Below are 27,605 nucleotides of genomic sequence, written 5' to 3' on the forward strand. Positions count from 1 at the left end.
CACCCCGGAGCCTTGCTGGAGCTGCGTCGCGCTTGTGACGGCACAGCATCTGTCCGTTTTTGCCCCATGGTGCGCCGCATTGTAAATGCGGCGCATCCATGGTGGCGGAGCCGTGACGCACAATAACTGGCACATCCCTGCTGATATGCAGTGATGCGCCAATTATTGTAAATCTGCCCCCATGTATTTACAAGAATGCGTACCACCACTATATTTTCCCTAGCACTGGTGCAAAAAATAGCTGCCTAGCGCCAACACAGACACCCTTGCACCATAGTGCAAGGATGTATGCATTGCGGGAATGATTGTTTATGTGCAGGAAGCTGCACATAAACAATCAATAATGCTGATTTGCTCTTTCTAGATGTGCTGTAGAATGCAGCACACACAGAAAAAGCAAAAACGAGGAGAAATAAAAGTATTTCTCCCCGTTGCGCCAATCGAATGCCTGCTTTTGCATGGCGTTTGGTTTTGACGTTGCCTCAGATTTACAGATCCTTGTAAATCTGGGCAGCGTCAAAAAGCAATGGGTTTTGCGGTGGAACGCCCACAGCAACACACATTGCACGGTCCTTTCACGCAGAATCAGGTGTTGTGGTAGAACGCCTACAGCAACACCTACTGCACGCCCCTTTCACTCATATACCTGTGTTAAAGGGTACCATATTTGCAAAGCGGCGTTAAGTCACAAAAAGTGAACATGGAGCAGGGCATTATGCCACCGGAACATTGATAAAAGTGACGTTCCAGTGGCGCAATCCCCTTGTGCATATGCCCCATTGTTTTCTATATTTTCAAGCTGACCACTGCTTTGCGTCATCATTTTACGTCAAGTAACACATCTTAAAAGTATAGAAAATATTCTTTGGGCAGTGATGGGGTGAATGAGAAGGGAGCAATGGAAAGTGCGCTCTAAAGAAAAAGAAAAATTATATACCATGCACTCATACAGAGGGCTAAACAACAACAGGAAGTAAAAACAAAAACAAGGCCTTCCATGAGGGTCAGTTGTAGAAGGATATGCCCCATCTAATCACATACAAGAGTAAGCAAGTTTGTTCCAGTGGTGGGACGAACAAGAGCAGGGAACTAAGGGGCATATTTACAAGCTGGCGATAAAAAATTATCGCCGCTTTTGCGGCCATTTTCGTCCGAAAAGCGGCGATAATTTTATCGCCTAATTAGCAAGGCCACGCTAACGCGTGAAACCTTGCTTTAGCGTGAGGATTCCTAACGCCCAGCTTTGCATCTCTAATGAGATGCAAAGAGGGCGTTCCTGACCTAACATGTCAGGAGAAATGTCGCTAAGCGACATTTCTCCTATCATCAAGCCCCACGCTATGAAGCATAGCGGCAGGAAAAGTAGCGATAACCCCTGTTATCGCTACTTTCCTTATGCCTGCTTCAGGACTGACTTAGTCATGATATCCTATGGAAGGTGGATATCATGGCTAAGTTTGTGAGTCCCTATCAACAAGCTAACGCCACACTACGTGAGATTATCGCTGGGTTTCCAGCGATAATCTCACGTTAGCCTATTAGCGTGAGGTTTTTATCTCTGAGGAGATAAGCGTTGCTAATAGCACGCTATCTCAGCGATAAAAATCCACGTTACCCGGCGATAATTATCCTCACGCTAAGAGCGCTGAGCGATAATTATCGCCGGGTGTTGCTGATATGCCCCTATGATTGTATACCATGATGTCTACGACAGAAGTCTGCTGTGGTACCGCACAAATTGAGGCTAATATGTAAGGCAGTGAAAGAAAATAATCATACCCTGTGTTTTCCAATCCTGAGAGCAAAACAGAAGTCACAGCAGCAAATGAGAATTTTTTCAGTGTGCCAAACTGGGCAGAGGAAATGGTGGAAGGTGCTCAGCTCTCAAATGGGGAAAACGTACATCAACCAGTTCAAAAAACACTTCAGAAGCTGGATACATGGGCATCATATTGCAATACTTTGATTTGTTTTACTTCCTGGCTCTTTTCTCTAGAGACTTTGCCTTTCAGGATTAAAACGTTTTCAAAATGGGCCTAGCAGAAACATTGGTGCCAGATGCCAATGATTTTCTGTATATATATTCATATACATCCAAATCCTAAATTCCTACAACTAGGGAAGAGCCCTCTTCCTACCTGACAAAGATGGCGGCGCCCTTCCTCTCCTCGATGAAGACGTCTCCACTGGTTGGCTTTGGCGGGCTTTCCTGGTGAACCGGCGGGACGAAAAACGACATGTGAAGGTCCGGGCACCCAGTTTTCACCACCGTAGTCACTGGTACAGTCATCTCTATCTTGGTCTCTGGAAAGACAGGTTTGGCGTCAAACAAGGAAATGTGCACCCCTGAATCAATTAAGCCACCCTAACTGAAAACCCCCTAAAGGAACAGGTGTGCCAGACGAAGGGTGCCAAACACTTTCAGAAAAGTACCAATGCCTGAACTATATACATGTCCAGCAATTTGAATTCCATTCCTGTTCAGAGGTTAAAATGGCAAGGAAGAGAGGAGGAATAGGCAGAGATGAAAAATAACGAATGCTGTGCCTTGGTTTCTCTAAGACGGATGTGGGCATTCTGGGACAGTAAAGACTTGGGGTTGTGAGTGTGCTTTGGGGACATGGAAGGTGCCATAATAGTCAGTCACCGGCCAGTATGCTCACTCCCTTTTTGCGGGGCAGGTGGCCTGTTCCTATCACCTGTGATGGATCCCTGCCGCCACCAGCAGTGTGCAGCAAAAGAAAGCCCTTAGGGCATATTTACAAGAAAGTGGCGAAACGACACGCTTCGTCACTTTAGAAACGGAGGGCTGCACCATATTCACTAGAATATGGTGCAGCCCGGGGTTTCTCCCTGTGCTGGCGTGGTTGAGGGAAAGATTGTTTATGTGCAGGAAGGTACCCCTTCCTGCACATAAACAATCTTGAAATACCGTTTTGCAAGTTCTATTTGTGCTGCTTAATGCAGCACACACAGCAGTTGCAAAACGTGTTTTTTCTTTTTAAATGATTGTTTATGTGCAGGAAGGATACCTTCCTGCACGTAAATAATCATTGGCGTTTTGCTGTTTCTATGTGTGTTGCCCAAGGCAGCAAACATGGTAACAGCAAAACGAGGAGAAATAAAGCATTTCTCCTCGTTTTGCCTGTTTAAGACCAGGTTTTCCCTGATCTCCATTTTGGCGCTGCCTCCTATTTATGCTGCTTTTGTAAATAGGGGGCACTGTAAAAATAAATGGGTGTTGCAGTGGAACGCCCACGACAACACCCCTTGCCTGCCCGTTTCACGCCAAGTGTAGCGTGAAAGGGGGCCTTATTTACAAGGCAGCATTAAGCCACATTAAGTTGCTTATCACTGCATTGTTAATAAGGCGAAGCTCCTATCGCCATCACAACGTCACTAAAAGTGATATTGTGGTGGCGATAGGGGCTTGTAAATATGCCCCTTAGCTACCAACATAAAAAAAAAATACCATCCATGACTCCTTGGTGCCACAGCTGCAGGGTTGCAACGGAACAAGGTGCTGCCTGTCAGAGCAAGACTTTCAGGAGCACCCAAAGGCACATCTACAAGGCCCAGCGGTAAATATCGCTAATCGCGCTTAGTGCGATTGAAGTTATCGCTGGCTATCGCTGGATGTTATCGCTGAGATAGCGCGTTATCATCAACGGCTATCTCCAAAGCGATAAAATATCCAGCGATAGCTGCAAAATCGCTGGTAATCCAGCTATAACATGTCAGCGATAGGGTAGTCCTTGTTGATAAGCCATGGGGTATTCAGCATGACAATCCACCCCCCATAGGGCAATATGGGTAAGTCAGAAATTAACCTGGCGTTAGAAACTAGCGTTAATTGGGTCTTTGCGCGACTTTCATAGCCGCAACGCGGGAATGGGCAATCCTTGTTGATAGCGCAAAGCCGCGATATCGATGTTCTGACATGTAGTGAATGTCAGGAACGCCTACCTTGCATCTCATTAACGATGAGATGCAAGGCGTTAGTGAAATGTGCGATGACACAAGGTAACACACGCTAAAGCCGGTTAGCGTGCCCTTGCTAATACCGCGTTAGGATTATCGCCGCTTTACGGCCGAAAATGGCCGCTAAAGCGGCGATAATCGTCTTGATGATATGCCCCCCAGTTAGTTGAAGCAGCTGAACTTAGCTCAAAATACGGTCTTCCTGTTCCCCTTCAGCCATCACTGCCTTCATCTCGGGTTGTGCGATTCTTAAAATACATGGAAAAACAAGCACGGGCAAAGCCAATATGCCTGATGGCGGCTGACAGTCTTTTGGCTTTGTCAATGTCTGTTGTGTGACGTTTCTTGCAAAGGTTTATTTTTGGGCCTCCATCAATCTGAGGAGGAAAAAACAACTAAAAGCAAAAATATATTTTGGCCTCCAATAGCACATACTGCCATAGTAGTCCCTGGCATTAAAGGGAACTACTTTGCGTGTGAGTGTGCTACTTGAGAAATATCTAATGCTGTCAATCACACTAAAGTTAACCAATGGATGGAGTGGGATGATCAACTGCCCCATACTGTATGCAATAGCTGGTGGAAGAAAAAAAGTGAATGACAATAGCAGATCAAAGCATGAAGAGGACTGGCTGAAAGCCCCTATAAGTAACTATACTATAGATGTAAATTTAGTGCAATCAAAAGGTCTTAGCTAATGCCAGACCTAGTCAGCCTCATGGTACACCCTCTTTTAGTTAGAAATGCGCAGCACAAAAAAACTGTTTAAACAAGCACTGGCAAACCCAACAGGTCTGGCTAACATTTTTTTTTAAAAAGCCATCAGAAATGAAAAACAAAACACAACCTTTTCTGTAGAGATTGTACCTAAGAGATACACAATTTAGTATGTGACGATTCAGTATACTTTTGATATGAAAAATAGTCCCCCATGCAAGCATGCCTTAGAAAGCGGAATGAAACTTTAAAGCAGCCAATAGTATGTGGTGAGAGTAATATACTCCTATAGGCACAGCCCAAGCCCACTCTATGAATGTTTTAAAGATTTGGTAGCAATAGGTCAGACAAATGAGATGTCAAGCTAGACCTAGAAAGGGCGGATCTAATGATAAACGTATAGCTTGTCTTCTTACCTAGCCTTGCATCACCAATAATCATTACCAGTAAGTGTTCCAGAATGTCCTTTTGTTTGAGGAGTCTGGTTGTTTTTTAAAACCTATTTGTTACATCACTGGATGGCCCTTTTATAGTACCAGGTTTATCCATACAGTACTGTACTGTTTTCTAGCTGGCAAGCCATCTCCAATGATAACATCAGGTTCTACAGACATGTAGCCAGCAACCTCTTACACTAACAAAAGTGGCATTTTCTTGTAATGTGTGGGAGGGTGGCAGTGGTGCTGTGTGAGGATTGCAATGCTCTGCAGAGTTCCTTAAGGTGGCAGAGAGCTAACCTACCCCTGCAGGCCTTTGAGAGTGGTAGTGTCGCGTTGGTGATTGAGAAATGGAGGGTCATATTTACAAGCCCCTATCGCCACCACAACATCACTTTCAGTGACATTGTGATGGCGAAAGGGGCTTTGCCTTATTTACAAGGCAGCGTTAAGTCACTTAACGTGGCTTAATGCTGCCTTATAAATAAGGCCCCCTTTCTCACTGTACTTAGCGTGAAAAGGGAGGGCAATGGGTGTTGCTGTGGGCGTTCCACCGCAACGCCCATTGATTTTGACGCTGCCCCCTATTTACAAGGGTGGCATAAATAGGAGGCAGCACCAAAATTAAGACCAGGGAAAACCTGGTCTTAATCTGGCGAATCAAAGAGAAATGCTTTCTTTCTCCTCGTTTTTGCTATTTTCATGAGTGCTGCGTTGAGACACATAACATCACATGATCAGACAAGGAATATGCTACTTACCAGTATGCATCTGTTCTTGGCATGTAGAGCTGCAGAGTTGTACACTTAGCATAGATCGCCATCTGGTGTTGGGCCCGGATGTTTGCAGTTTGTTTTTCTTCTTGGACAGTGTTTGGAAGTCACGAGTTTGGTGACTCCTCCTTCGGTCCGTACTGCGCATGGGCTTCGGCTCCATCCTCAGATTGTTTTTCGCCAACAGGGAAATGATGGAGCTTGGTAATCACAGTGAGAAACCCATGTGTGTAGTATCTAAATAAGATGTACTGGAACGGATACAGGTAGCCGGGGAGGCGGGTGGGCGTGTACAACTCTGCAGCTCTACATGCCAAGAACAGATGCATACTGGTAAGTAGCATATTCCGTTCGAGGCATATGAGCTGCAGATTGTACACTTAGCATAGATTATATAGCAGTACCCAACCCTAGCGGCGACCACCGGTATCCGTTGCAGTGGTTTGAAATAGTGTCTTTAGTACAGCCTGGCCCACTCTAGCTTGCTGCTTGGAATGCACATCTACACAGTAATGTTTTGTGAAGGTGTGCGGTGTAGACCATGTGGCTGCTTTGCAGATGTCATCTAAGGGTATATTCCCTAGAAAGGCCATAGAAGCCCCTAACTTTCTTGTAGAATGGGCTTTAGGCGGAACAGATAATGTTCTTTTAGCCGTTTGGTAGCAAATCTGTATGCATTTTACAATCCACCTAGCTATCCCTGATTTAGAAATGGGGTTGCCTTTATGTGGTGGAGAGAAGGAGACTAACAATTGTTTAGTCTTCCTGAAGGGTTGCGTTCTTTGTATGTAGTATAGCAAGGCCCTTTTTACATCGAGTGTGTGTAAGGCTCTTTCTGCAACAGATTGAGGTTGCGAGAAGAAGACAGGTAATTCCACCGATTGATTGAGATGGAAGGGGGAAATGACCTTGGGCAGGAACTTCGGATTTGTGCGAAGTATGACCTTGCTGTGATGTATTTGTATGAAGGGTTCCTGTATAGTGAACGCTTGTATTTCACCAACCCTTCTAAGGGAAGTGATAGCTACGAGAAAAGCTGTTTTCCAGGTGAGAAACTGTAGCTCGCATTTATGCATTGGTTCGAAGGGCGGACCCATTAGTCGTGTAAGAACTAAATTTAGATTCAATACAGGGGAAGGTGGTGCCCTGGGAGGAATTACTCGTTTAAGGCCTTCCATGAAGGCTTTAATAGCGGGCACTCTGAAAAGAGATAAATGCTGTCTGTTTTGTAGATAAGCAGCGATCGCTGCTAGGTGTAGGCGTATGGATGAATATGCCAGGTTACACCTGTGAAGATGGAGCAGATAGCATATGATGTGCTGTATGGATGCATCTAAAGGGTTGATTGTATTGTTACGGCAGTAAATAACAAATCTTTTCCACTTTGCGGCATAACATGCTCTAGTGGTAGGACGTCTGGCTTCCATGATGATGTTCATGCAATCAGGGGGAAGGTTAAGGTATCCGAATTCTAGGATTTCAGGAGCCAGATCGCCAGGTTGAGCTGAGCTGGGTCCGGGTGCCTGATTTCTCCATGGTTCTGGGTTAGGAGGCATGGGGATAGGTGCAGTTTTTGATGTGGTACCACTGATAGTTGTAGTAGCGTGGTGTACCACGGCTGCCTGGCCCACGTCGGAGCTACCAGAATGAGTGTGAGGGAGTGCGGTTGTAGCTTCCTGACCACTAATGGAATTAGTGGGAGAGGTGGAAAGGCGTATGCAAATCTGCCTGACCAGTTCATCCATATCGCATTGCCCTTGGACAATGGGTGTGGGTATCTGGCGGCGAAGCTTGGGCATTTTTTGTTTTCGTGGGTGGCGAAGAGGTCTATCTGAGGATGCCCCCACTGTTGGAAGAATGGCTGAAGAACTTGTGGATGCAGTTCCCATTCGTGTAGTTGTTGCGTTTGTCTGCTGAGCAGATCTGCCATGGTGTTTTGTACGCCTGGAACGTGTTGTGCCAGGAGAAAGATGTTTTGGGGAATTGCCCATCTCCATATGCTCTGGGCTAAGCGGGAGAGCTGGGGAGAGTGTGTCCCCCCCTGTTTTTGGATATAATACATTGCAGTCATGTTGTCTGTGCGAATGAGGACTGCTTTGCCCGAAATCTGTTTTTGGAAAGATTTTAGGGCTAGAAAGATCGCCAAGAGCTCCAGATGGTTGATGTGGAGCAATTTTTGCTGTGGCGTCCATAGACCTTGCATTGTGAGGTGTAAGAGGTGCGCTCCCCAGCCGGAGAGCGATGCGTCCGCTGTTAGAATCACCTGAGGAACCGGGTCCAGGAACGGCCGCCCTTTGGAAAGGTTTGTGGTGTTCCACCACTGCAGAGAGTGATGTGTGCGGCCGTCCACCAACACCAGATCCGTCAGCTGACCCTAGGCCTGGTTCCACTGTTGTGCTAGGCACTCTTGAAGTGGACGCATGTGTAGTCTTGCATGGGGCACTATAAAGATGCAAGACGCCATCATTCCTATGAGCTTCATGAACACTCTTGCTGGAAGAGAGTGTTGGGGAAGGAATGTTTTGCGTAAGGCTTGAATGCTTGTGATTCTGGCTGTGTTTGGATAGGCAATACCTTTGGAGGTGTCTATAGTGGCCCCGAGATATTGCTTTGTGTGAGATGGTATGAGGTGGGACTTTTGGTAGTTCACCGTAAAGCCTAGCTGGTGGAGCAGTTGGATGGTGCTGTTTGTATGCTGCACGCATTGGTGGTAAGACGCGGCTTTTATCAGCCAGTCGTCTAAGTAAGGGAAGACGTGAATGTGTTGACGTCTGAGGTGTGCTGCTACTACCGCTAGGCATTTGGTAAACACCCGTGGTGCGGTGGTGACCCCGAAGGGGAGAACCGTGAATTGGTAATGTTGCCCGTCCACCACGAACCTGAGGTATTTCCTGTGAGAGGGGTGTATTGGAATGTGAAAGTATGCGTCTTTCAGATCCAATGTTGTGAGAAAGTCTCCCTGACAGAGGAGCGGGAGGACTTGTTGTAGGGTGACCATATGGAAATGGTCTGAATGTATGTAGGCATTTAGAGGCCGGAGGTCCAGAATGGGCCTGAGGGTCCCGTCTTTCTTTGGTATTAGAAAATATAGGGAGTAAACCCCTAGATTTTGCTGATTGATGGGGACCTGCTCTATAGCGTGTTTTTGGAGGAGGGAGAGTACCTCCTGTTTGAGCAGTGTGGAATGTTCTTGAGACATTGGGCGGTGCCTTGGTGGGATATTGGGTGGGGTAGATGTTAGCTCGAGACAGTACCCTGACCGAATGATTTGGGTCACCCATTTGTCCGATGTTATGGACTCCCATGCGTGGATAAAGTTTTGTAGTCTGCCCCCGACCGGAGTGGAATGGTCTGGGGGGAGCGGAGGGAAGTCATTGTGTGGGCGGGGTGGCAGAACGGGTGTTGTTAGTTTTGCCCCTGCCCTTATTGTTGTTGCCTCTGTAACCACCCCTTTGGTTGCCCTTTGAAAAGGTATTTTGAGGAGGGGATTTGTAGGAGGTAGAGGTGCTATCGGTGGAGAAGCCTCTGCCTGTGCCACGAAAGGAGGAGCGTCGAAAGGAACGTTTAGACGCTTGTGTTTGGAGTGCCCCCATAGACTTTGCTGTGTCTGTGTCCTTTTTCATCTTTTCCAACGCTTCGTCTACCTTGGGCCCAAAGAGCGTTTGTTGGTCAAAGGGGTGATTGAGTATGGACGCCTGGACTTCAGGCTTAAACCCTGAGATCCTGAGCCAGGCATGGCGACGAAGCAGGACACTGGTATTTATGGCTCTAGAAGCAGTGTCGGCTGCATCGAGGGCACACTTAATGGAGGTGTTTGTAATGAGTTTACCCTCCTGTATTAGCTCATGAGCCCTACGCTTGTGTTTCTCGGGGAGGTGCTGCATAAGAGCCTCAAGTTCATCGTAGTGTGCTCTGTCATAGCGCGCAAGTAGCGCTTGTGTGTTTGCAATGCGCCACATGTTTGCAGCTTGAGAGGCGGTGCGCTTGCCAGACGCGTCTAGGAGTTTGGATTCCTTGTCTGGCGGTGGGGCTTCTCCTGAGGACTGGGAGTTAGCCCGCTTTCTAGCTGTAGAGACAACTAGGGAATCTAAGGGAGCAGGGCCCTTAATGTATGCAGGGTCTGTGGGTGCCGCCTTATACTTTTTCTCTATTCTAGGGTTTAGTACCCTGGCCCTGACAGGGTCTTTGAACACCTCTGCGGCATGCTTGGTGACACCCTTAAGCATGGGTAAGATGGAGGTGGATTTGTCCTGTATGTCGAATGTATCCAGTAAGAAGTCGTCTTCCACTGGTTCAGTGTGCATGTCCACCCCATGGTAGTGTGCTGCTCTCTGCACTAAATGATGGAACCCTAAGGAGTCCTCTGGAGGAGACGGCCTGGATGGGTATAGGTCGTCCTGAGGAATATCGGGTACATCAGGGTTATTGTAATCCTCCCACGGGTCTGGGGTCCCTGGTGGAGTGGGATCCATGGGGGCATCCGCCGGATAATTGTCCGGGTCCCCGTCGTCCGGATCTGGGGACGGGGCCGGAGAGTAGTGAGGTAAGGGTGGCGGAGACCTGGGAGGGGGAGGGGGTGGAGGAGGTGGAGGAGGTAGGGGAGGTGGTAGTGGGGAGGGCACTCTGAGGGGAGAAGTAGCAGAGTCCTTCCGTTTGGGTGGTGGAGGAGGAGCCGGAGTATCAAGGCGTCTTTTCTTGATAATTAAAGTCAATAGTCCAGTCTTTGGATCTTTGGACAGAGTCTTTTGTAGAGGGTCTGGTGTAAACAGAGCCAGTGGTGTCGAATCGTCCGTCGGCACCGGTGATTTCGGAACCGAGGACTTCGATGGTTTGTGTGCGCGCCATGCTTTTTTGGGGCCTCCTGTTTTTTCGGCGTGGAAGGAGTTTTCGGCGCCGGAGCGTCGGTGCCGACAGATTTATGTTTGTGTTTGGTCGGCACCGAGAGTCCAGGCTTCGGCACCGGTGGCTTCGGAGTCGAGCTGGATATTGCTTTCTTCGGTGCCGGATGCTGTTTTTCGGCACCGGGCGTCGGCTGGCTCGATCCCGACCTGCCGTGAGACTTTGGATGCTTCGACACCGAGCCCGAAGGTGGGGTGATCGAAGCTTTGGTCTTGGTTTTGCCCAGGCCGGCAGGCGAGGGAGTAACCTGAGTCTCTTTGGTTTTGGGCGCGGGGGTGGGAGGGGGCACAGTACTCACGGCCCGCTGCGCCGGTGTGATGTCCTCCACGTCGGAGTCGTCGGCCTCGGAAGCGCTGACGACGTCTTCTTCCTGCTCGGTGTGTGTTTGCCCCGAAGCTTCGGCGCCGTCTCCGAAGATGTCCGGTGGAGCTGCAGACGATGAGTGCGCCATGGTGCGTCGAGCTTTTCGATCCCGGATGGTTTTCTTCGATCGAAAAGACTTACAGGCGGGGCAGTCTCTGGCCTCGTGTTCTGGAGAGAGGCAAAGATTACACACCTGATGGAGGTCGGTGTGGGGAAATTTAGACCCACATTTTGGGCACTTTTTGAACGGAGTCCTTTCCATCGGCCGAGACCGGAGTCGAGGAGGGCCCGAAGGCCGGTGCCGATGTACGGGATGGAGAAAAGTGCCGCTTCGAGAGATGAAGATGATGATGAAGAAACTCGAAGAAACGAGGATTTTCCGTCGAGGCTGGAACCGTAGAAGTTCGAAGCCGGAGCACGAAGTATCACATCCGAGCCCGATGGCGGAAAAAAACAATCTGAGGATGGAGCCGAAGCCCATGCGCAGTACGGACCGAAGGAGGAGTCACCAAACTCGTGACTTCCAAACACTGTCCAAGAAGAAAAACAAACTGCAAACATCCGGGCCCAACACCAGATGGCGATCTATGCTAAGTGTACAATCTGCAGCTCATATGCCTCGAACATAACATTATCAGTGACATAACATACCATTTTGTACTATGTGAAGGAATGATTAACTGATCACATGCACAAGTAGTGCTGTGTCCCACACAACTGTGTGACATTCTTAATACACACATGGTGTCTCACTGTTTGTGTCAGTGCCAGACAAAGATATATATGTATACCCAGATTTACTAAACTGTCACGCAACGCAGCAAGAGAGCTTGCTGTGCTGCGTTACATTGAAAGGAAAGATTTACAGAAATGCACCAGATTTACTAAGATATTGCGCACTTCTGCTCTCTACTTGTGCTTTTCTGCCAAAGCAGACACCCTTGTGTCATGGCACAAGTGTACCTGCGGTCAGGATAGATTTTGTGCAGGAAGGGATGCCTTCCTGCATAAAAACTATGCTTAGAGGAGTATTCTGGTTTGTGTGTGCTGCAGAATGCAGCACATATGCAATGAGGAAGTAACAAGGAGAAATGTAGGTATTTCTCCTCGTTATACCAAGGTCGGGTAGGTGCACCATGTTGGCGCATACTCAGGTTTACTGATGTTAGTAAATCTAAGTTTGTGTCAAAATACATGGGTGGATGAACCGGAACGTCCATGTTCCACCCATGTAATGCCTCCCCAACGCAAGGTAACGCAGGGCAGCGCAAGGCACCGCCTTGTGTTATTTTATGATCAATAAGGGACGCAAGGTTACATAAATTTCAAGTTATGTGGCTTTATAAATGTCACTTGAGCGCTTATGTCAGCTTGTGTGACTCAAGCACAATATAAGTACATCTGGCCCACTGTGTGTAAACTGGCTGAAATGTCCTGCTTTTACACGTGAATTCACCAAACGTACTAATCAAAATTGTACACAGCAACCCACGTGCACCAACACCACAACTTCATGAAACCCATTACGTGCCAAGGATCAAAGAACTGGCACCCGTCCAAATTCTTGAGCCAGTAAGGATGTTCACCAAAGCTGGCTTGGAAGGGTTAGGAATTTGTTCTCCCAAATTGGTTTGGCCTTTGTTCCACTAACACCAGTGTTGAAGCCCATTTGACACCCCCTTCCACTCAACGAAAAATATTTCTCCGATTCTCGGTTTTGAGGGTGAGGCGGTCATACAGCTCCTTTACTCTCAAAGACTTTTGTGCAGATCTGCAGAACGAATATGTGCTCCGAGGCTACCAAAAAGTATTAAAACACACTTTTCCTTTGCAGCCAGGTCGGAGGGACACTGCTTGTATGACCTGCAAGAAGACAGCTCCATGCAACCGTGTGTATGCCAGCGGCCTGGGCCTGGGCCCAGCTCGCCCCTGCTAAAGGCCGACACTGCAGTCATAGTGGTTACTCTGGGACTGGTTCGAATAAGCCTCCGGGACCTGCAAGCCCCTGGATACCCTTCCGGGTGATTAGCCGTGCTTTATAAATCCTGATAGATTGAGTGATACTCTAACGGGTGAGGTACAAGGTTTCAAGACCTGTCCTTTCCCCTTCATCCTCCACAACAAGTAGGAACACAGGTGCTACTCAAGTGTGCGCACCCGCCTTTTCCTGCAGGCTGCTGTTGTCTAAATTCACCAAAGCACAAAAACACAAGCACACTGGCGATACGAAACTCAATCCTGCACTCATTTTACTCTTGATCCTCCTTCCTGCCTGCCACAGCACGCCCCGTCACCCTCTTCTAGCTCCCTTTCCACCACAGCACCAGTGACCAGGTGCCATGACATGTGAAAGTGGGAAAGAAGGAGATTTGCAAAATTAAATCACGGTAATTCATTTTCTCCATTAATTAAACATCGAAATGGCGGTCATTTTAGATGGATGAATATTTGGCTTTAAAAACCTGGAGCCTCCCACCTATATCAGGAGTATGCATGACGTGCCAATCAGAGGGCCAGATGTATGAAGCATTTTACCAGTCGTAAACTGCCCATGTACCGAAGGCAAAATACGACTCGGTAACTTGTTACCAAATCATAGTAGTGGTATGTATGAATGTTTTGCGATTGGGAAGGCGGTCGCAAAACATTCGCAGTTACCAACAACGTCAAGTTGGTGGTAACCCATTCATAAACGAGACGTCTGAATGTGGGCACCAACAATTTTAAGAGCAGGCGGTGGTCCCACGGACCACTGCCTACTCGTAAAAAATTAAAAGGGTAGCTTTTTTTTATTTTTTTATGAAATGCATCCCATTTTCCTTTAAGGAAAATGGGCTGCATGACAAAAAAAATTTGCTTTATTCAAAAAGCAATCACACACATGGTGGTCTGCTGACCCCAGCAGGCCACCATCCCTGTGGTTGTAGCCATTCACAATGGGTTGCACATTGCGACCTGCCTCATGAATATTGATGAGACAGGTCCATTTGCGACCCACTGCGAATCGCTTACAGTGGCAAACACACTGTTGTACATCGCAGTTTGCGATTTCCTAATAGCAAATTGCTAACATTTGCTATTAGGAAATCGCAAGCGCACAATTTCGTACATCTGACCCTAAGCACCACATAAGAATTAAAATAAAATAAAATATTGGTGAAGGAGGAGAAAGGGAGGAGAATGGGGTAAAAAAGTAGAAGGGGTTCTATGGAGAACGGGATTAAAAAAAAAAGTGTTAAGGGGAGGAATAGGATGGGGAATTAAGTGGGGGAACCCCCTAAAAAGAGAATAAGGAGAGAAAGCGGGGTAAGAACAAAGAAGGGATGGGTGTGGGGCACCTTTAAAAGCAAACATTTGTATAGCCAGTAGGTTGCACCTTTGGTGTGTCATGAATCTACGTGGCACCTAAGACAATCAGTAGGCCTGCGCATGCTCACACCTACTTAATGACTCAGGTTTCGGTTTAGTTATTTCTTACTTTACTGATCTAACTTGGCACGGTAAATAGAAAATAATATCTTTAATTACGCTTAAGTGCATTTGTACAAGCAGAGCAGACTGGTAGCAAGTGGGAGTTGCTGGGGCCTTAAGAAATGCAGAGAAAAATCAAAGAAAAATATTAAAAGGACTTTGAGAGGTGATTGAATAGCAGGAAGTGGACAGGGAATGAAATAAAAATAATAATAAAGCCAGGCGGGGTAGAAGAGAAAAATAAGGGAGGGAAAAGCAGCACATGAGGGAGAGAGCAGGGCCGGACTGGTGTAGCAGGCACTGGGGGGCATATTAACAACAGACATATTGCAAAATTTACAATGCGCTGCTAACATGCATTAGCGCATGTTAGCGGCAGTTTTCTTAACGCCTCACCTCGCATCGCTAATTAGATGCAAGGTAGGCGTTCCTGAGGAAAACAGCATTGAAATACACACTAACCCGGCTTCGCCATATTAACAAGCCGGCATCGGATCCGCGAAGTTATGTCTAAACTCGCACTAAGCCCCAATTATCGCTGATTCTAACGTCTGCAAAAAAGCAGACTTAGCCTTATGTCATATGGGAGGTGGATTATAAAGTTAAATCCACACTTCAGTTTCAGCGAGCTCTATTCTTATCGCCGATAATTCATCTCCGGATTTCTAAAGGTAATGGGGTTATTAGCCGCTATCGCTGGATTTCTTATCGCCATTGTGATAAGCGTAGATGATACAGCGCTATCACGGCGATGAAATCCATCGATAGCCGGCGATAAGATAAACATCGCTAAACAAGCTTAGCGATGTTTATCGCTATTCGTTGTTAATATGCCCCTGGGTGTTTTCTCAGTGGGGCGGAAGGGTGGGTGGGGCGGCTTTTGAACCTGTGGGAGGCAGTTTTGTTACTGGGGCCTGGTTTTGCAGCAGTACTGCAATATCACCCCCCTGTAACAAAAGCGACAGCAGCGCTTGACACTAGCAACCCCCTCAGGGCCGGCACATTCACTCATCTAGTGCTTAATGATAATGAAAAGAGTGGTTTTCTAAAAGTAAGTAATGGAAGGTTACAGGTCCGCCTATTAAAAGCATGGTGAAGAGGCTATGCTCCAGTGGAGGGACAAACACAAGAAGAGGAAGGAAAGCCATTGAATAAGAAGCAAGGAAATAAGAGTGACAATAAAACCAACAAATGAAAGCACTGGGCATGCTATACCTCCACTATATGTTTTTAGGGTTGTCCACAAAAGGTAAAGCAGACTTGTGGGCAAAACCTAAAAAGAAAGTTTAGTTAGGGGGAAAACTGACAGGAAAAAAATATTTTTCACTAAGAAGGGCCTTTAACAGCTTGATTTTGTCAGCCTAATGGAAGTCTAAGAGAAAAATTCCTCAAAACAGGTTTGCCCAAAACAATTGTCAGAACCGGTTTCTTCAGGTTGTTTGTTCACCGACTATTTATACAACCAGTGAGTGATGGTGGCAGGACTCTTGGAGTGTGAGGGTAGCAATTTCATGCAGATGTGGCAAGGCTTTGAGGGTGTGTTAAGGTGATGGCACTCTTTGTCTTGGTGAGAGTGGCAATACGCTGAAGATATGTGAGAAGAAAGAGTAATCCAGGGTAAATGGTCAGAGTTCATTGGAAGAGAGGACATGACATAACTTCATCCTCTAAATGACCGCCGCAGCAGAAAAAGTAAGGAATTTCTTGAAAAAATAAGGAAAACAAGTTATTCCGCATTTACTAAATGACTGATGAGATTAACAGAAGTAAAGGAGGAAAGTCTTCAACTAACACGAATGATTGCAAAAATAAAAGTTTGCAGTTCCTGCCGATTACCTGTGAGAAGATTTAAAATTGACTGGAGGGGAACAATTAATCGCCCACGCGACTGAAAGTAGAAAATATAAGAGAAGTGAAAAGGAAGATACCGAACACTATTCCACGGTGGCGTGGGATCTATCCATTATAAAACATGAATTGCACATCTTTCAGGTATACACCTTTATTTGCTGTTTCCCCGGAAAAGCTAACATAATTGTTAACTGTCGCAACCTTGCTCTCAATTCTTACATGTTGAAGAGACAGACTGAATCTAAATAGGTTGCTGTATGCCACACTTGAACAGAGCTAAACAGCATTTAGGGCTGAATGCGAGTATACCTGTGACTTTTGTTTGTGATGGTGATTGTACAAAATGCAGCAATTGTATAGAATTTGGGTATTCGGAATATTAACAGATCATTTCATCTTTTGTATATCTTTTGGGCTGGCTATAAATTGCAATAACAAAATGTAAAAAAGAATACAAAATTACATTCAGTATTTAAGATTTTTGGATAAAATACCTGGTGGTATCTTATGTTAATATTTGAATAATTGGACACATGCAGTTATACAAGGAGATGAATTTATAGAATTATGGTGAAAACCAAATACATTTGATTTTTCTTGAGAGGGCGCACCAAATATGCCAGAAAGTGACTGTATGGCGGCGATATGTGAGACTGCCAGCACCTGGAAGGTGTGTTAGAGCAGCAGCACTCTGCAGGTGTATGAGGGCGACACTGCCCTGCAGGTGAGTGGGGACGGCAATGCCCTTGGAGGTGTGTGCCCTAGTGAACCGCTGGGGGGTAGCACCCTGAAGGTGTGTGCTGTAACAGCACTGTAGGTGTTTGAGGGTGACAGCTCTATGTAGGTGTATGAGGGTGGCAGTGCTCTGCAGGTGTGTGGGAACGGCAATGCCCTGGAGATGTGTGCCCTAGTGAACCGCTGGGGGGTAGCACCCTGAAGGTGTGTGCTGTAACAGCACTGTAGGTGTTTCAGGGTGACAGCTCTATGTAGGTGTATGAGGGTGGCAGTGCTCTGCAGGTGTGTGGGAACGGCAATGCCATGGAAGTGTGTGCCCTAAGGAACCGCTGGGGGGTAGCACCCTGAAGGTGTGTGCTGTATCAGCACTGTGTATGAGGGTGCCCGCTCTATGTAGGTTTTATGAGAGTGCAGTGTTCTGCAGGTGTGTGTAGCAATGCTCTGCTGATTTGGGACGGTGAAAGCTCTCTTCAGATGTGTGAGTGGGGCCAGTGCTGTGCAGGCGTGTGTGTGAGTGGCAGTACTCTGCAGATGTGTGTGTGGCAATGCACTGCTGATGTGGGAGAGTGAAAGCTCTCTTCAAATGTGTGAGGGAGGTCAGTGCTGTGCAGGCCTGTGTGTGGGTGGCAGTACTCCGCAGGTGTGTGTATGTGTGGCAATGCTCTGCTGATGTGGGAGGGTGAACGTTCTCTTCAGGTGTGTGAGGGTGGTCAGTGCTGTGCAGGTGTGTGTGGGTGACAATGCTTAGTGAGGGGAGCAGTGCTGAGCAGGGTCTCACCTTTCTCGTTCTTGCCCTGGATGTAGTCGAAGAGTCGGAAGAAGCCCGTCCTCTGGGCCTGCTTGTGAGGCTGCCCTTGCACGACCGTGCTCACCCACGTCGCACCTTCGTACTGCCGCAACTCATAGTCAGCCTGCTCGACAGTAATGGGGTGGAGGGAAAAACAAAAGTATGAATAACCACTCAGGTGTGTTTGGAAAAATAACACCAGGCCTTGTGTTCTTTGCTTCCTCGTCATTCATTTTTGTAGTGGGGGGTCCCTGGATTTTAAGTCCGTCACTTGGTATGGCGCAGTAACATAGGTGCTTCTTTTAGTCACCCACTCACATAAAGGGTTTGTTTTAGTCGCCAGCCTGGTCATACTAGTTACAACCATTTGGTAGTACCTTCATGATAGATGAATTGCAAATGAATGCAACAGCTGTGGTGCGACCAAGCATTACGGTGTCCCACATCCCACTGTGTACAATGCCACCTGCCCGAATCAGGTCATGGGTATGCCAGATACGGGTCTCGTGCTCTCGGTGCCAGTGGACTGACGCTGCGCCTCACTGACGAGGTCGAAAATGGTCTCGACATGAGCTGCTCCTGTTCCCACCTACAGGGGGTCTGCCCTTGCTGTTCGGGCTGGACCTTCCCCGCCCTCACCCCCCAGAGTTTTATATAGCGCGAACTTGACCCGAAGGTATCAGACCGCTTTACATGAGCACCAGTTGCGTTACACAGGTACACATTCATTTTTGTTGGACAGGGGGAGATTAAGGGGCATATTATCAAGGCCAGGCGATACATTTATCGCCGCTTTAGTGTCCGTTTTTGGGCGTAAAGAAGCGATAACTTTATTGCCTAATCAGCAAGGACACGCTAGCGCGTGTTTTGCTGACTTAGCCCCCATTTCCAGCACGCCTAACTTTGCATCGCAAATGAGATGCAAAGTAGGCGTGGCTGTGAAACCAACCACGGAAAATATCGCGAAGGCAGCTTCGCGATATTATCAAGGAAGGGTAGTGATTTTTTAAACCGCGTTAAGTATGCCTTAAGGCAGGAATTTAACGTCTGTTAAATTCCTGACTAAGGCATACTTAACATGGGGGGTGGATTGTGTGGCTAAGACCACAGGCCCCTATCATCAAGGGTATCGCCGTTTCCATGGAACATCGCTGGAAAACCAGCGATGTTCCATGGAAAACATCGCTATTGCTAGAATAATTATCGCCATTGCGCTGAGCGTTGTTAATACAGCGCTAGCATGGCAGTAATTATCTGCGATAGCCGGCATTAAACATTTTAACGCTAAGAGCAGCCAGCGATTATTATCGCTGGCCATTGATAATATGCCCCTAAGTGATTTGCCCAGAATCACAGGATGTTGAGCGTCCCTGCCAAGACCTGAACCCCGTTCCCCAGCTTCGAGGTCGACCGCTCTAGCCATAAGGCCACATTCTCTCCCCAGCTTTACTATTGGAGCTGATCCAAGGCTAATTTGCATATGGCTGATCTAGGTGTGGAGGGTCATAGTGGGTAAAGAATGCAGGCAAGCTTACTTACCAGCAGGTGAGATTGATTCAAGTATCCCCCCGTAACTGTTTTGTTTTTTCTACATAAGACACCCCAAGTGTGATTGGAATGAAGCCTTCGGTTCAGTGCTCACTGTGCCATGACACTCAAGGGGATCTTCCTTGAGGCCATTCAGCGGTTGCCTGCGTTGCAGCCTAGAGGGGACGTTGCCCAGTAATTGGGACTGAAAAAGCAATGGACTGAACTACGGTATGAGTAATTACCCATAACCAGTGCTTAATATGAGTAATTACCAATCCAGTGCTTAATTTGAGCAGGTGGTTTCAGGTGCTCGGCATCATCACTTAATTGCTCACGGACTCTGGCACTTATGACAGCTGGCAGCTATGGTGGAGCTGTTTGTGTAATTTAAAAAGGAAGACAAAAACAGTTGTTTACTAATTCAATATACATTGTAAACAACTAACACCCACCCACCAAGCCATTCTTATAGCTTTGGGGGCCTTGAACAGTCAGAATTGTCACACTTGTAGCAGTGAGATGGTTAGGAGCAGGGCTGGACTGGCCGTAGCGGGCATCTGGTATTTCCCTAGGGGCCGGTTTTGGACCCCTGAGGGGGAGGGGGGGGGGGTTGCTGTATCGGTCCCCTGTAACAAAAGCAGCTGCAGTGTTTTCCAAATGCGCCCTCACCTGCGCTGCCGGTCTGACTCAATTGCCAGGGCTGGTTTGCGTTCTCAGTCTGGCCCTGGTTAGGAGTTGTGTAAGTACTGCTATTGGCAGCGCTGACACTGACAATTGGTGGTTCAAGCTGCCAAGATGCCTTGGCCTCCTGACGAGTGCCCTGGCACGTTTTTTAATTTTTTTATTATTTTTTATTATTTTTTATTTACAGATTAAGCACTACCAATATATAAGATGTATTCCAGCAGAGGTGCTACTAGAGCCAAATTTCGGAGGGGGCTACTAACAATTTCAGGGGGGCGGATTCTTCCAGCAACATGCAGAGTGGAGATGCAGGGGCTCTAAGAAGGGGTGAAAGAACGACAAAGCCTCGTTAACAAGTAAATGGTCTTTTAAAGACCTGTGAAGTACTCGGGTGCGGCTGCAAGAAGACGGGCGCCAGCCCACAGCAGCTCAAAAACTGTGTGTGTGTGTGCCCGGGAAGCTGCCTCAGCCGGGCTGACACACACGACGGGGGGGCTGAAGCCCTTTGAGCCCAATGGGTGTTGCGTGCCTGTATTCCAGCATCCCTCCGTATCTTTATACTTGCCACTGAGCACCAAAATGTTGGAATGCCTCTCCCTTTGTGTCCTTGCCCCTCTTTTGCTGTCACCTCAGAGACCGAGTGCCCTGGGTCGAGGTCTGTTAGAAGGTAGAGGTTATGGCTAATTTAATGAGCTGAACCACTTCCTTGTGAGCATAGGCAAGATTCCCCCAGTACCCACCACCATTATGAGGCAATCGGAAAATGCACTCTTCAGCCACAGTCACTGTTCACATACAACATATCAGCCACAAAAAATAACACAACTCCAGCAATGTGTCATTACACATGGGGCGAGTCCCATGTAAAAGGCCCTGTGTCACTCCTTTAGCCTGCTTGAAGCAAGCGTAAGGAATGTGACAGAGCCAAGTCATAGGAGTGGCACAGTGAAATACCATAGATTTCACTGCACCACTACTATGAGATTTTTTTTACGGAGGATGCCCACCCTGCTTACATTATACCTGACGTAGGTATAAAGTAGCGCAGGGCTTTACAATGTGACACATCTGCCTAGATGTGCCACTTTGTAAATTGGGCATAGTGAGGCACATTGTTTACGCCGACGCAGCGTCACAAAAAGTGACACAACGACGGCTCAAGCCCTCATAAATAAGACCCTCAGGGCTTCACTTATAAGCACTTTTGCATCGCTGGAACGGCATTTTTTTGACGTTCTGGTGGCACAATATGCCCCGTCATCTCTACATGGCCTTTGAAATATGTGCCCCTTTCACGCAGAAGGTTTTCCTTCCTGCACAAAATCAATCAGCCCTGCAGAGCAGGCACCCTTGAACCATGGTGCAAGGATGCCTGCGTTGGTGCATGGCAGCCCATTATGCTCCAGTGCAGAGGAAAAGCACAGGAATGCACCGTATCTCATTGATACGGTGCATTCCTGCCCTTTTGTTTTGATGTAGGGCAGTGCCGCAAGATTCCTTGCAGCGCTGCCCTACGTCAAAATCTCATAAATTCAAAATCTCATAAATTAGGCCTTCAATGCTCAAGCATGAAATGAGCGAACTCAAAAATTCCAGTAGTCACCATGCAAGAGGGGTCAAGAAAACACCAGCCCTGAATGTACCTGTCTCCACTCTGTCAGAAGAGATTGCCCATGGCCATGGAATTAATTGTAACAGCGTTCATTCTGCCCACATGCCGTCAACTTTTTTGAAGTGGTTTGAAGCAATGAGTTCTACTGTGTGTGCTATATGAACCAATAAAATCATCAACACTGGGAGAGGTGTGGCGCAGCTCAGCATCATGTGACTCTGGGCAATAGCTCACTAAGGGGCATATTAACAAGGAACAGGGAAAATTAACGCTAAGAGCGCTTTGCGTTCATTTTTTTAACGCCCGCCATCGCTGGATAAAATCGCCTGGTTATCGCGTTATTAACAACGCTAACCGCCTAGGCGATAAAAAATACAGCGATAGCGGCATTTTGGGAGGCTATCGCTGGTAATGCAGCGATAAAACTACAAGGATAGGGATATCCTTGTTGATAGCCCATGGTGGATTTAGCCATGTAATCCACCTCCCATTGGATTACATGGCTAAGTCTGAAAATTAGCAGACGTAAAAAAGCAGCGTTAACCGTGGTTAGCGCTGCTTTTTTTGTCTCTAACAGGGTTAACGTGAAGCTTGATAATAGGAGAAATGTCGCTCCTATTATTTTGCTCTGGAACGCCCACTTTGCATTAGAGATGCAAAGGGAAGCGTAGTGAAAAAGGGTGCTAACATGCGATTTTGCATGTTAGCACCCTGTTGTTGATAGGGCGATATTTTTATCTCTGCTTCTTTGGCTTGTTAATATGCCCCTTAATCTCCCGACGGCCCCCAGCGCTTTGAGAACCTTAGGGGTGAATAGTTCGCGCTTTACAAATCCCAGATTTATTGTAATGCTCGTCCAAGAGCCAGAGGGTCCCTTTTCTTTCTTCGCCCATGCCATCAATGCTTGCCTCTCACCACACCCCCCTTCGTTAATCCATCACCTCACCTTGTTCTCCAGTGAGGTCCACTTGGGCGCTTGCAGGTCCAGAGATAAAAATGTCTGCTTCAACGACTTGATCATGTCGGCTGTTCTGGCTGCTGGGCAAGAGTCACACCTCGGGGCTGTGGAAGGACGACACAGTGCTTAGAAAAAGGTGACTTTATAGCTCTAAATAAATATATTTTTCTTAAAATCTTCGGGGCATATTAACAAGGAACAGGGAAAAGTAACGCTAAGGGTGCTTAGCGTTAATTATTTTAACGCCCGCTATCGCTGCATAATATCGCCTGGTTATCGCCTTATTAACAACGGTAATCGCCAAGGCAATAAAAAAATCAAGCAATAGCGGCATTTTGAGAGGTTATCGCTGGTAATGCAGCGATAAATCTACAAGGATATGGATATCCTTGTTGATAGCACATGGTGGATTTAGCCATGTAATCCACCTCCCATTGGATTACATGGCTAAGTCTGAAAATTAGCAGACGTAAAAAAGCAGCGATAACTGTGGTTAGTGCTGCTTTTTTTTGTCTCTAACAGGGTTAGCGTGAAGCTTGATAATAGGAGAAATGTCGCTTAGCGACATTTCTCCTATTATTTTGCTCTGCAACGCCCACTTTGCATCTCATTCGAGATGCAAAGGGAAGCGTATTGAAAAAGGGCGCTAAAATGCTATTTTGCATGTTAGCACCCTGTTGTTGATAGGGCGATATTTGTATCTCCGCTTCTCTGGCTTTTAAAGCCAAAAAAGCGGAGATAAAGCCCTTGTTAATATGCCCCTTCATTTTTATAAGGGATAGCACGCTGAGACTCCTTATATCACTTCCTTGCACACTGCCCAGCGGTCATGAAAGTATCTGGAAATCTATGAAACACTCGGCCTACTGGGCCTTCCTACTCCATACATAGCCTCTGCCAAGCCGCCAGTGATAATAACAACACAACTACTAACCATCAAACTCCGCAAGTCTAATAATTAAGGGGCATATTATCAAGACAGGCGATAAAATTATCGCCGCTAAAACGGCGATAATGGGCTTGATAATATGCTCTATGGAATTCCAATTGAAGCCCAGGTTAGATGTGAGGGACATCTAACCTGAGCTTCAATTGGAATTCCATAGAGCATATTATCAAGCCCATTATCGCCGTTTTAGCTGCAGTTTTCTGCCGCTAAAGCGGCGATAATTTTATCGCCTGTCTTGATAACATGCCCCAAAGACTTTTTCAGGCCCCAAAGCTTTAAGAATGGCTTGGTTGGCAGGTAACAGTAATTTTTTAATGTATATTGAACTAATATTTAACTGTTGTTGGGGTCACCTATAAATTAGCCAGACAGCGCCACCTTGTGGAAGACTGTCACAAGCGCTAATGTGGAGAATTTAGTGCTGGTGCCGAGCACCGGAAACTACCAGCTCAAATTAAGCACTGGATCTTCCTCACTCCTAACTTTCATAGGTGGGGATAGGCTACTTTGCTAGGCTAAGGATAAGAAAGGAGAGTAAATTGTTATGAATATGCCAAGCACTGCCCATACTCAATAGACAATACCTATCAAGCCTTTTGGGTGGTACTCCAGGGCTGATGGACCAACACTCATTGTTGGCACCGGGGTTTATTTTACATCACCAGACTTTGACACAGAGCTAGAGAGAGAAAAAACAGCGCCATGCCTGTTAATTAAATTGATTACTTATAACAGCTTCTAATTAGCCCTGCTTTGAAACACACACCTAAAAAAAGTGCCTCTCACTGCTTTCAGTCGACCCTCTCTAGAAAACGGGAAATTTGTTGAAACACAGGGACTGTTCTAGGAAATCTGATATGCCTGGTGACCCTAGGTATAACATGATGGATAGGACTACAAGTCCCATAATGCTAAGTTAAATTCGGAACTGAAAGTGCTACTCTGTCATGGACCTAGGGAACATGAAAACTCTGGTGACATAAAATAATTACACACTTGCAGCATAACCGTTTCTGTCTCAGAAATACAACAATCTGGTTTTGTGCAGTGCCACTACAAACTTCTGTGCTATAACGCCCTCATGGTAGTACCCCAAACCCCATCCCTGGATTGTCACTATGTTCCATGGCAATAAATTCATCCTAAGTCATATGTGATAGCTCTTGTAGCCAGTCCTGGGTTGCAGCTACCAGCATGTTGCATTCTGGTATTTGTAGTTCCCTCTTTACCCCTGTAAGTACGGATTAAAAAAATTCCAGTAGGCAAGAGATGTGGGCTAAAAAGTCATGTTGAAGATGTACGACAATTAGGCAACTTGGCTGCTCTGACAATCACTCTGTCTCAAGTGTCACAGTTCCCTTGTTCCCGGGAGAGCTTTAGTAGCCCCGCCGTCCCTGTAGTTCCTTCCTCTCTGCAGTGTTAAAATCTCCTTCCACGCCACACCACACCACAATCTTCATTAAAATCTCGTCTATGGCTAGCAATGAACACTTACCTCACACTTCCACCTGCAGTAACGTGTCTTTGAAGCAGTACACTAACCACTCCTACGTCCACTAATTGTTGCAACTTGGCCCCGTCCCTTCGTCTCATTGGCCAGCAAAGTTGTTATGAAACGGCAATTTTTAGCCCCGCCCACATTTGGTTGCTATTGGCCGGCTCGTGCATGCTTTGTATAACACTCCTCTGTGCACTTGTTGCATAAACGGAGGTCTTTTGTTTTCTGGTGAGGGCTGGGATGGAATGGAGGGCTGCGAATGCTGAGGAGGAGGAGGAGTGATGTTGTGGTGCCTGTTTCTACGAAGCCCTGCAGAAGACACAGCCCCATTGTGTACGGAAGCGATACTTTACATAAACAAGCATTGGCAGAGCCAAAAGGTCTTGCCTTTAAAAAGTGCACGCTATGGATTTACCCATGCTTGTTTTCATTCGCCTGATCAAAATCCACATAATTGTGACCAGATTTTACATGGAGGAAATCATGTGTGAAACAGTAAACACTCCAGCGTGCTCACAGAATATTGAGGGGCACCTTTATGAAGAAGTGACGAAGTGAAGCGCCCCAAGTCACTTTGTTGCGCTGAACTGCATGACGGGGTAAGGGCAGGAAAGCGCTGGCGCCCCCTTGAGAGGCTAGTGCCAGTGCAGGCACCATGGTGCAAGGTTGTCTGTGTTGCATCCTGGATTGTTTTTGCGGAGGAAGGGACACCTTACTGCACAAAAACAATCATCCAGGGATTCATATACCTCTTTCTATGTGTGCTGCAGAATGCAGAACACATAGAACGAAACAAGGAGAAATAGTCATGCCTCCCCGTGGAAGGTGTAAGAATTTTGGGCATTCCCAATATGGGAATGTTTCAAAATCAACGGGAGTTGCGTAACTCCCAATTTACGCTGCATGGCTTTACTCCAGTTTTTTTAAGTATCCCAGAGCCACGCAAAGTGGCTTTGCACTGCTTCAAAAATCTGACTAGAGGTTTGCGTCACGTATGTATCACGTTGCATGGTGCAAATGGGACGCAAACCTCTCATAAATATGCCCCCGAGTCCACTGTGGAAAAACGTGGAGCTGTCCAAGAAAAACTAGCAGGGCACTGCAACACTTCTTCACAAATCCATCCACAAGATTTCTGTCCACAGCAGGGAGACCTTCACAATGATATCTGTCAAAGTTAGTGTGATTTGGTCTAAGTTCAGTAAGATGGAATTCTGAAAATGGGCAGTTCTATCACAGGCAAATAAGTACTTTCCATTTGTTTACTTCTTGCTATACTGAAAAGGTCAACTCCAGGGGCTGTATAATGTATACTGGGCAGTGCTTCATTTGAGCCGGTGGTTGCTAGTGGGGAGCACCGGCACTTATTTTTCGGCATCATTTATTTACCAAGCGCAAGAGAGGGAAAATACTCAGATCAGAAAGATGAAGGAAAAGAAAAACAGCAAAACCGTCACAAAAGGTGGAAGTAGGAACCTGCAGTGTCTGGTAGAGGATTAAAGTAGTATGAGGTGGTTTTAAAACTACCAGTATTCCGCGTACCAGTGTTTAATTGATCTGGCTGTGGGCTTGCGGGCAGAGTTTCAGGCACTAACGACTGCAATATGCCCAGGGCAGCTGCGGCCTCGCCATGCCCTCAAGGAGCGCATTCAAGAGAAATATGGAGTGGCTTTGAGTGCAGGCAGCATGAGAGTGAGGGATCCCCTTCCAGGTAGGTGCACTGAGTGACTGCACCCGCCTCCAGGGGGATGTCTAGGGGGGTCCATGTGACCACCTTTCTCCCCTCCCGAGGGCTGCATTTAGAAGGCGTACTGAAGGTGTGCCACCTTTTTGTGACACACTGAAAGTGAGCCTCCTAAAGGCATATTTGCCTCTGAGCTCGCGTTCATAATACGGCACGGGCGCAGATGCAAAGTGATTCCCTTATGTGCATGGGGCCACACCCTCATGCAAATAAGTGCACACCCTCTCATAATATGCACCAGCGCTATCAGTATTACAGAAGGAGACGCACAAGCAACTGCACTATTTCTGAAATAACATTGTGCCCCAGAGGCCCACACAGCGGGCACACATGCCTGTTGCGCCCCCAGTGTTCAGTGTATAATACGGACCCTGGTAGATAGAAAGGAAATTAGTGTAAAATTCACAGTATTATTTTATACCATGGCAATTATCCCTCGGTTTGTTTTAGTGCCCATTCATATATATGAATTAGACAGCTATAAAATATGGGTTATTTCTTCACGTTTGCTCTTTTAAGTTTAGGTTTCATAAGGTGAAAAATATCAAATTTCAGTTTTTTCCAATTTTTTATTGGCTTGGACATAAAATATATGTCAGACTGGTAATAAACTGGA

The 27,605-nt window shown here is 46.8% G+C and overlaps 1 protein-coding gene across 3 annotated transcripts in view; it reads right to left on the reverse strand.

Annotated features, from left to right (window-relative positions):
* The window catches only part of LOC146833685 (heme-binding protein 2-like), a 29,259-nt gene extending 3,917 nt beyond the window's left edge, over window positions 1–25,342 (reverse strand). For 2 of the 3 annotated variants that reach the window (XR_014960609.1, XM_085601584.1), the window contains exons 1-4: window positions 25,243–25,342; window positions 22,787–22,902; window positions 18,006–18,138; window positions 2,139–2,304 (exon numbers count right to left, since the gene is read on the reverse strand). Coding sequence is in view for 2 of the 3 variants with exons in the window: in XM_085601584.1 (XP_085457710.1) it covers window positions 2,139–2,304; window positions 18,006–18,138; window positions 22,787–22,861 (374 nt within the window). In the remaining variant the exon portion in view is untranslated. Of the gene's footprint in view, window positions 1–2,138; window positions 2,305–18,005; window positions 18,139–22,786; window positions 22,903–24,331; window positions 24,427–25,242 lie in introns of all 3 variants that reach the window. The other variant, XM_085601583.1, reaches the window with a different exon arrangement.
* Between the last annotated feature and the right edge of the window lie 2,263 nt (window positions 25,343–27,605).

The sequence above is a fragment of the Triturus cristatus genome, chromosome 4_2 (assembly GCF_964204655.1).
Source record: "Triturus cristatus chromosome 4_2, aTriCri1.1, whole genome shotgun sequence".
Taxonomy (NCBI): Eukaryota; Metazoa; Chordata; class Amphibia; order Caudata; family Salamandridae; genus Triturus; species Triturus cristatus.